General features: G+C 49.6%; 1 protein-coding gene across 1 annotated transcript; it reads right to left on the bottom strand.

Annotated features, from left to right (window-relative positions):
* Window positions 1–7,398: 7,398 nt before the first annotated feature.
* CDK5R2 (cyclin dependent kinase 5 regulatory subunit 2) lies at window positions 7,399–9,894 on the bottom strand. Its single transcript, XM_043577848.1, has one exon. It carries the CDS (start codon window positions 9,709–9,711, stop codon window positions 8,599–8,601), a length of 1,113 nt encoding a protein of 370 aa, XP_043433783.1. The 5' UTR covers window positions 9,712–9,894; the 3' UTR covers window positions 7,399–8,598.
* Between the last annotated feature and the right edge of the window lie 405 nt (window positions 9,895–10,299).

Below are 10,299 nucleotides of genomic sequence, written 5' to 3'. Positions count from 1 at the left end.
AAAGAATGAAATCTTTCTTTCAACAACGAATAGTTGTATACTTATTGGCAACCAAAGACAAACATGGAAACTGTCACTATTTCACATTTCTTGAGACCCTACTAAATGCCAGGTACTGTGCTAGTTCTCATTGTTTAAAGCAAGAATGTGGGGGCACCTGGGTGGCTCAGTTGGTTAAGCAACCAACTCTTTTTTTTTTTTTAATGTTTATTCATTTTGGAGAGACAGAGTGTGAGCTGGTGAGCGGCAGAGGGAGAGGGAGACACAGAACCAGACACAGGCTCCAGGCTCTGAGCTGTTAGCACAGAGCCCGATGCAGGGCTCAAATCCACAAACCATGAGATCATGATCTGAGCTGTAGTCGGAAGGATGCTAAACTGAGCCACCCAGGCACTCCAAGCAACCAACTCTTGATCTCAGTTCAGGTCATGATCTCAGGGTCGTGAGTTCAAATCCCATGTTGGAATCTACGCTGGGTATGAAGCCTACTTAAAAAAATAAGATAAACTGGGATGCCTGGATGGCTCAGTTAAGCGTCCGACTTCGGATTAGGTTATGATCTCACGGTCTGTGAGTTCGAGCCCCATGTCGGGCTCTGTGCTGACAGAGCCTGGAACCCGTTTCAGATTCTGTGTCTCCCTCTCTCTCTGACCCTCCCCTGTCCATGCTCTGTCTCTCTGTCTCAAAAATAAATAAACATTAAAAAATAAGATAAATTTTAAAAGAAAGGATATCAGTGAGTTAATGTGAAGCAAAAAATTTCCCCTATGTTTATTATTTGAATAAGGGATAATGGGCCTTCTATGGCAGTTATGCCAAAGATAGAGGAGTATTCTTTAAGTGGTCTTTTAAAAGATATTTATTTATTTTTGAGAGAGAGAGAGAGAGAGAGAGAGAAAGCAAGGAAGAGGGAGAGAGAGGGAGACAATCTGAAGCAGGCTCCGCGCTGTCAGCACAAAGCCTGATGTGGGGCTTGAGTGAGATCATGACCTGAGCTGAAATCATGACTCAACTGACTGAGTCACCCAGGAGCCCCTAAATGGTCTTCAATGGATCCTTGCAAGAATGTTTATGTGTATGTCATGCTCTGTGTTCATGTATAAAACATGTGCTGCATGTGTACACACACATGTTTGCTGTGTTAGATAGGTATCTGACTTACTTGTCCAGCAAAGGACATTCTTAAATTCTTGGGATTTGGAAAGAGCTTGAGGAAAGGGGAGTGAAGAGACTTTGGAGATGAGTGAGAGAGGAGGGGGACTGGGCCAGCCAGACACTACTCAGCCTCAATTTTCCTTTCTTCCTTCTTTCTTTCTTTTCTTCCTTCCTTCCAGCCTGCCTTCCTTCCTTCCTTCCTTCCCTGTCCCTCTTTTTCTTTCATAATGATTTTCCTTCTTTTTAAGGTAATAATAATAATATTCATTGTAACAAACTAGAAACTCAGAAAAATACTAAGAAGAGAGTAAAACTGATCATTTAAAATTCCACTACTTAGGGAAAGCAATCACTAATATTTTAGTAAACATCTTAAAAGTCTCTGTTGCTGCACACACACACACACACACACACAGAATTATTCAGTATATACCCGTTGACTGCCTACTGTGTGCCCAAGCACTATGCTAGGTGCAGGGAATCTAGCAATGAACAAGACAGACCTTTTATTGAGACAATACAAGATAAATAAGCAACACAAATTTATCAGGGGTGACAAACGCTGTGAAGAAAATAAATCAAGGGTATGTGAAGTAAGGTGACTGTGGGGCAGTCTGAGATGCATTAATCAAGAAGAGGTGGCCATTAAGCCAAGATTTGAATGACATTAAGAGGACAGCTATTTAAAGATTAGTCTTTCTCTCCCACACAAATAGGACTGGACCACATTATATTGTTTTTAACCAGATATTTTCACTTTATCATGGTCATTTTTCATGTCAATGAATATAGATTGATGTATCATTTTAATGGTCCATAATATCCCAATAAATACTGATTTAGTACAATATACTTAATCTCCTACTGTTACATCCAATTTATTATTATTATAAACAATATTAGGATAAGCATCCTTGTGTCAGGTCCTTTCCCACTTATTTCCTTAGGGCAAATTTCTGGAAATGTGAAGCTGGGTCAAAGAACACGCTGCCTTTTACATTTTTTTTTTTAAGTAGGCTGTATGCGCAGCACAGAAGACCTGAGCTGGGATCAAGAGTTGACTTTTAACCAACCGAGCCACTCAGTCACCCCTGCCTTTCACATTTTGATCCCTAGCCACATAGCTCTCCAAAGAGACTGAACTAACATGTGTATACATATATATAAAACAATACAAGGAAGTGCATATCTCTTCATGTTTTTATCATGGTTGGCATTTTCCATTTTAAGAATCTCTGTCAGTATAAGACATGCAATCTCCCATTACTGTTTTAATCTGAATTTCATGGTCAACAGTGAAGTCTTTTTTAATGTATTTATTGATTATTTATATTTTTTGTGTAAATGACCTCTTTAAAGTTTTAACTAATTTTCTACTGAAAATATATTTTGCTACAAATATGTTCTCTCAGCTTTTCACTTGTCTTTCGATCTTATTTGTGGTTGTTCTTTTAATTTCTCTATTTCTCTAACATTCAAAATCGAAAATAGAGTCAGATGAATTAATCTTTTCCTTCAATGTCTATGCCTAAAAAGATGTTCTGTACCCAACTCATATGCAATAGTAAAAATACTAATAAATATTCTTCATTTTCTCAAGTTTTTTAAAATTATAATTGGACTATTGCCATATGTTAACTACTACTTTCTAATTATGCAAACAATATGCTAGTACATTTTTATTGTAAAAATTAAACTCCATAGATAAGGTGAATGTCTTTGGACAAAATCAATCCCACTTCTTCCAAGAAGTCATTTATTAAGAGTGATGTATATTTTTCTCAAGCTTCTATTATACACATACACATACACACACAAATTAAGGTTTAGTTTTGTTTTGCTTTTGCATAAATTATACTGTATACATTGTTATGCAATTTTTAATGATACTACATGGTTTGTACATCTTTCATCAGTACATACAGTCCAATCTATTCTTTTTAACTGAATACTGTAGTATTCAGTAATATGGCTGTATCAAAATTTGTTTAACCCCTAACTCACTGGTGAATATTTAGGTTGTTTCTAATTTATCTCTCTCCAAACAATAACACAATAAAAATATGTTTGTCATGTCTCTTTGTACACATATTGAAGTATTTCTCTAAGGTCAATACTAGAAATCAGAATATTTAAATAAAAGCTATGTGCATTTAAATTTTTAGTAGGTACTTTTAAGCTGTCTCCTCTTCTAAGGATTTTATAGCTTTTTTCTTTACATTAAAAAAACCAATTTGGGGGCGCCTGGGTGGCGCAGTTGGTTAAGTGTCCGACTTCAGCCAGGTCACGATCTCTCGGTCCATGAGTTCGAGCCCCGCGTCAGGCTCTGGGCTGATGGCTCAGAGCCTGGAGCCTGCTTCCGATTCTGTGTCTCCCTCTCTCTCTGCCCCTCCCCATTCATGCTCTGTCTCTCTCTGTCCCAAAAATAAATAAACGTTGAAAAAAATTAAAAAAAAAAAACCAATTTGGAATTTATTTGGGGATAAAGAATGAGGAAGGACTGGCCTTTTTTCTTAATATAGACGACTACCCAGTTGTACAAAACCATATGCTGACTAATCCATCTTTTCCCAATGGAGTTGAAATGATGCCTGTATCATATATTACATTCCCATGTATGCCAGGGTTTAGCTTTGGGTTATCTATTTTGTTCTGTTGTCTATTCCTATGTCAGTACCATATATTTTAACTACCTTAGCTCTTTAATACATTTAAATATCTGACAGGGCAAGCCCTCCATCATTACTCTTCTTTCTTATGCTTTCTTGATATTCTGTGTTTTTCTGGGATTACATGTAATTTTTTTAAGGAGTTAAATGTAGAAAGATTATAATGGAATACCTCTTTCCCTGTTTATATTGTTTATCATCACCTTCCTTCTAGGTAGTCATATATAAAAATGATTCCTTTTAGGTAGTCATATATAAAAATGCACACAGAGAAACTTTATGATTTATGGACTTGAAGCTAAATATCAGTCACAGGAGACTATGACCAAGAGGCGTAAAGAAATGGAAGTGGAGTAATCTTAAGAGAGGGGGGTAACTGCTGTGGGCAATATATCCAAGTAGAAAGAGACCTTAGGAGAAGCTAATTACTAAAGAAATAGCAGGGAAAACTGAGGGGGGGGGGGAACTATGAAAGCCTAAGTTAGATTGGGAAAATGTTAATGCAGGGATTAAGAGGTTAAAGTGAAGACACAAGGAAGAAGAAACAAAAAATAGGGGTGGAGGCTGCTGGAGTGAAAAGTTAGCTATCCAGCCAGCAAGTGCAACAGAAAGACTGCCTCTAAATCTCATCAATGTATTAAACTAAGGTCAACTAATGTATTGAATCCTGAGACTATCCCCTACAGTTTGTCTATCTTGCACCCAATCTTTCATCATTGAACTAGAACAATTTTTCTACCCATTTACACACATAGTCTGGGGCTATAGGTGACCTTCCTGTAGGGTGTTTAGCAAGGTTCTGAGAAGGAAGGTAATGGTCTTAATAAAGGTCCTTAAACTGTTAACATCTGCTGTCTTGAGGCCACTTACAGCAAATGTTGTCTATCATGTATAAAGGGGTCAGGAGTGCCACTTAAAGTGGGACATGTGAAGATGGTCAGCCCTCCATACCTGGCTGTCAGCTGTCTTTCCTCATGGGGGTGTGGCTAGAAGGGCTGCTGTGGCAGCCTCTGTTGTAGAAATCTTCCAGAGATGCCCATCTGGGTGCCTGAGGCAGAGTCTCCATGGGTAGAGGCCACAGGATGTCCCCTTGGATATTGCCAGATGCTCCGGTTGCTGGGCATTCTGTCTGGCAGGCAAAGCAGTTACCATGACAACCAACACCCCCGCCCCCACGTCTGCAGGGTTTTTTTTTGTTTTGTTTTGTTTTTGTTTTTGTTTTTGTTTTTGTTTTTTGCATTTCTCCTTTCCCATTAAGTACCAAGGTATTCCAGGGACAGGCAAGCATATCTCTCGGGACAGAATGTACTCTGCTCCAGGAAGAGGGGCAAGTAAGTGGGCAGTGGAGATGTGTACATGTCATGACTGAAGGAGCCTTCATCAGTGTAAATGCCTATGTATCTCCTTTCTGGGTTAAAATGTATGCTTTTGGTTGTATATCAAAGCAACAAATGGCCAGATCACTGTTTATCCACACATTTGCTTTCCTGCTCCCCTCCCCTCTCTGCTGCTCCTCCTGTGCTGGGAGAGTCACCCTGGTCCTTTGCCAAGGGAAGTGCTGAGTCATGGCTCCATCTGGGTTTTTGTCTCCTACCCTCCATCTCCATTCTTTCCTTAGTCCACCCCTCACACAGGCTGGGCTTTCTCTAGAATTCTGAGCCCTCTTCACCACTTCTCTCCTCAGCCTGGACTCACTGTCGTGAGGTTCGTTTCTCAGCAGAAAAAGAAGGCACTTGACACTGTTTCTGCACCTTCTCCCTTCTCACCTTGCCTTCTCAGAAGACTGAACATTTCCCCCATGTGACCACCCCTCCCAGAGAAAACAGGAGTCTGACCAGGTTTGACCCAGGATGCTAATTCTTCCGTGTATTCATGCTGATCCTCCTCCAGTCGCTTACCCCCTAATCGGATTATGGCAGTGTCTCATGCCTCGGGGCATGGCAAGGAAAGTGAGATTTAATTTGACACCACGCACTGAGGTTTTTTTTTCTCATTCTAAGTCTCCAAGTGCCAGACCACAGGTTCCTGGACGGGTGTGTGTATGTGTGTGTGTGCGTGTGTGCAGTAAAGGGAGGATGCTGTTTCTATGGGTTCAGGAGCAGTACAGAGAGCAGAATGTTTGGGAGTCTCGGTAGACTATCGTCTCTCTTTCCCACCCACTTTATACTCTTCTAACGCAGAAGTTCCAACCAAGTAGTCTTGCTAACTAGTTCCAAATAAGGCAGACTAGGATGGTTTCCTCCGCTAGAGTGGGGAGAGTGGAAAGTGGCCCCGCCCGCTTAGTCTGGTTGCTATGGCGACAGCCGCGGGGTGACCCGAGTGCTCCTCCCTCCCTCCTCCCAAACCCGGAGAGATGACGGCACCGCGCTGACTGCGCCAAATTCCAGCCAATGGGCGGCTGCTCCCGCCTTCCCTTCCGCCTGCTCTCCCTTTTCTCCCCCCCCGGGAATTCGATTCACAAATCTGGACTGGGGATTTCCGGCTCCAGGCCGGGTGCAAGGGCGCTGGGCAGAGGTCGAGGGAGAGTCGCGTTCTGTCCTCTTAGGAGGGTAAATGGAGGCCGGCATCCTAGGTTATCCTGCCAGACTCCTGCAACTCGCCACCAGAAGAGACCACAACCTACTCCCCAAATTATCCGGAAAATCTAGTTGAAGCTGAGCCTGTAACTCCTCCTGCCCCTACAAGCCCCCACCCTGCCCAAGCGCGCCGGTCAGCACCACGGACAGCGAACCCGGGCCTAGTCTTTTCAGGCCTCGCGGGGTTCTGACTCCAGCTGCTTGATGTCTGGGCGGCTACTAGGGTCAGAGACGCCAGCTCTCTACTGGAGCCAGGCCTCCTCGGGCCAATGAAACTGAATGGGGCGTTTAGCCACGTGGCTAAGAAGGCAATGGAACAGGAATCTCAGGCTAAAGAGCTTACTTCTGTTCTTTCAACCCCAAAGAATGGCTCCTGTCTCCCAGGCTGCCTGTGTCCTACCTAGCCTCCCTGGGGATAAGGGGCCAGGTTTGAATCTTAAGCAGGGATGGACTTCCCAAGGCTGTCCTGGGTGGGCGTGTGACTGAAACGGCCTTGAAACAACCTAGCATGTTGGAAGAAGGGTGTAGGAGCTGAGTGTGACAGTTAGGCCCCACCTGAGAGTGGTGAGCACAGACTTAGGCCTGACTGGACTCTAGACAGTATATATAGTGGGGAGAGGTGGAGGAAGAGAAAAGCAGCAATCATAACTAGCTAGTTCTGCTTCAGTGGACTACTTTGTAAAGGGAACCACTTTTGCTGTCCTCATCACGTAATCCCTAAATAGCCTGTGCGTTAATGAAGAGCTAGATGAGACAAGATGGAGGTGGAGTGGGTGAGGGGATTCAGCTTTATCACCAGGCCTCAACCTTTGGCTACTTTACTCTCTGTAAAACGGAAGCCAATGCGGGGGGCGAGGGGACGGAAAGAGTAACAGTTCTCAGGTACCCACCTTCCCCACGAGGCCCGTGGGGGTCCTCCTGCCGTGCCTCTGACAGTTTCACTCCTGCTCCCGCTCCCTCCCTCCTGGGGCCCAAAGAAAGGCCGGCGCAAAACCATCTGCAGGCGCTTCCAGCGCTTTATAGTTCTCTCCGGGACAGACGGACAGACAGACAGTGCAGCCCGCGCCGTCGGCCCGCATCATTGGCACCTTGGACACGGCACCAGGCCCAACCCAGTCCCTGGTACCCTCCCGGGAGGATTCCGGTCCGGCCTCAAATCAGCACCTCAGACAGCTCCCAGCCCAACACCCATCCCTCCCCCCTCCCTCTGGAACCAACCAAATAAATTAAAAGGTGGGGGGAACAAAAACACCTAAGGATAAGGAAGAGGAGGTGCCCCTCCCCCAGTGTAAGAAGAGTTTCTGTCTCCTCCCATCCTTCCGCTGAGGCGCCGCCGCCGCCGGGGTGGCCTCCTAGGTTGATTTTGCTCCCAAACCTCAGCCTCTTGAAGCCGGCATCTCCCCCACCCCCCAACTCCCGGCATGCAACACGTTGGAAAAGGTAGGGAGAGGAGGTGGGGGTGGGGCGAAGGACCATCCAGGTGGTTGTCTGGGCTCCTAGGGCTGCAGTTTCTCGCCGCACCTCAGTCCGTTCAAATCAAGAATTAATAGTCCCTTTGGTCTGGGAAGAGGGATATGAGGGCTCAGTCGGGGGAAGAAATGCAAGCTGACATAGGTGGGGGTGGGGGGGAGGGGGAGCAGACAGGAGGGAAGATGGTGACACATGCCAGAAGGGAGGAAAAAAAGAGAACAAGAAGGGGAGCTGGGGACACAGGTGCAGAAAGAGAAACGGGAGCAATGAGAGATAGTCAGGTGGGGGGTAAGATGGAGACGGAAATACACACCCAAGGTACCGAAAATGGAAAGGCAGAGAGGGAGATGGGAAGGCAGACCGGAGGATGAAGGTAGAGGAAGAAGGCCGGGAAATGGTCAAGACCAAGGGACATGGACTTAGAGACGCACACAGAAAGGAAGGAGGAGACCCAGGTAGAATTGAAGACATGGGGCACAGGCAGACAGAAAGGGTGAGGTTGGGGGTTCCCCTCCCACGCGCATCCCCCACCCTATGCCTAGCATATTCAGAGCCGCGGCCTCTGGCGTCCTGGCCTCCACCTTCCCCTGCGGGACAGGGGCGGCTCCTCCTCCGGCCGCGGCGCGGAGCGGCGATAACAGCGGCGGCGGCTTGATGGTCCCGGGGGCTCCGAGTGCGTGTCAGGGGCTGGGATGGGGGTGGGGGGCGGGCGCGGCCCTGGGAATCCCTTAGCGGTCCAGGTTCATAGTCCAGTGCTTGGCTCCGGTCGCGCAGCTGTCCCTGGCGGCCGAGGAGGAGGAGGGGGCCGCGGGCGCGCCCCCGCTGGGTGGACCCCCGGCGCCGGCGGCGGCCTCGCCCTCGTTCTTGAGGTCTTGAAAGACCTGCGTGAAGAAGTGGGGGTCGGCGTTGAGCCGCAGCATCTGGGGGCTGAGCCGCTGGATGAGGCGCAGGCAGCGTTGCCAGAAGCGCTCCTTGTCGGGCTCCACGAGGAAGGGCTTGAGCGGGTATGAGATCTCGTTGCCCATGTAGGAGTAGGCGAGGTAGAGGCAGGTGAGGAAGGCGGCCTGCAGCTCGGCGGCCGACGCCAGCTCATCCCCGCGCAACGACTCGCGGCACAGCAGGTACACGAACACCAGGTTGGCGGGCGTAATGAAGGCCTGGTCTTGCCAGCCCTGCAGCAGCAGCGAGCGGTCCACTCCGCGGAACCAGCCCACCAGCTCGCCCGGGCTCAGCTCCTTGAGGCGGTAGCAGCGTCGGCACACGAAATCGCCCAGGCAGCGCAGCAGCTCGCCGGTGGACGCCTGCACGATGACCCGCCGCGGCGAGCCGCCAGGCACCGGCGGCGCCGCCTGCGGGGCTGGGGGTGGCGGCGGTGGAGGCTTGCCCCCACCGGAACCCGGCGGCGGGGCGGCCCCGCTGCCCCCCGACGGCGGCTCGCAGGTGGCAGCGGCCGCGGGCACGGTGGGCACCGGCACCGCCAGTGGCTTGGTGGCGCCGCCGCCGTCGGGGGGATCCCGACCCTTGCGGAGAAGGTTCTCGCGGTTGCGTTGCTGGACCAGGGGGTCAGGGCCAGTGGATGCCGGCTTGGGCGTCACCTTCTTGCTGCCTTTCTTCTTCTTGGCAGATGCGGCCACCAGGCGCTTCCAGGTCAGCGCCGAGATGAGCACTGACGGCCGCTTGAGCCGGCTCTCGCCTTTGCCGCCCTTGCCTGCTGGCGGCGCCCCGTAGCCCCCCAGCGCCTCGTCCCCCGCGGGCGGCGCTTTCTTCTTCTCTTCGGGCAGCCCGCCGGGCCTCCGGCCCTTGGCCGAAGAGGCGGGGGATAGAGACAGCACCGTGCCCATCCTGCAGAGCGGGGCCGGCGCCCGGGCCCCGGCGGGAACCGCGGGCGGCGCCGCTGTCGCCGCCGCCGCTACTGCAGCCCCCGGAGACCCGGCGGTTGGGGGCCTAGCCCCGGCCCGGGCGCGGGAACGGGCAGGGGAAGGTGGTTGCTTGGCTGCTCCGCGGCGGTTGCTCGGGGTCTGAGCTGCGCCAGCTGCAGCGTCAGCCCCACCCCTTGGGCCCGGTCTTTAGCAGCGCCGCGCCCCGCCTCACGCAGCCAATCCTCGCCCGAATTGCCCTTGTGACCGGCAGCTCCTCTGACCAATAGAACTCGTATGCCTATCTCAAGTCCCGCCCCACCCCCTACCCTCTGTCTCTGGTCCTTTCCCTTCACCAGAAAGGGGAAAGGAGGAGGAGGTGGCCCTGGTTCCAAGGGCCTCCTCAGGGTCAGAGCTGGGGAGAGGGGACTGGCTGCTCTCCCCCGCCCCAAGTCCTAAGGCCCTGGGTCAGCTTGTTTTAATGCATTGGATCGTGGTAGCAGAGAAGCAGTGGGAAGAGACTCTCCACGCTGTTGATTATGTGTTGGGGGGGCAGGGTGGGCAGTGAGTACC

This window comes from Prionailurus bengalensis, chromosome C1 (assembly GCF_016509475.1).
Source record: "Prionailurus bengalensis isolate Pbe53 chromosome C1, Fcat_Pben_1.1_paternal_pri, whole genome shotgun sequence".
NCBI classification, from domain to species: Eukaryota; Metazoa; Chordata; class Mammalia; order Carnivora; family Felidae; genus Prionailurus; species Prionailurus bengalensis.
Note: the sequence above shows the minus strand (reverse complement) of the source record. Positions and strands in the feature narration are given on the sequence as shown.

What these genes read in the sequence shown, in the direction of transcription:
- CDK5R2 (XM_043577848.1), bottom strand. Translation starts at nt 9,711, where the DNA reads ATGGGCACGGTGCTGTCTCTATCCCCCGCCTCTTCGGCCAAGGGCCGG.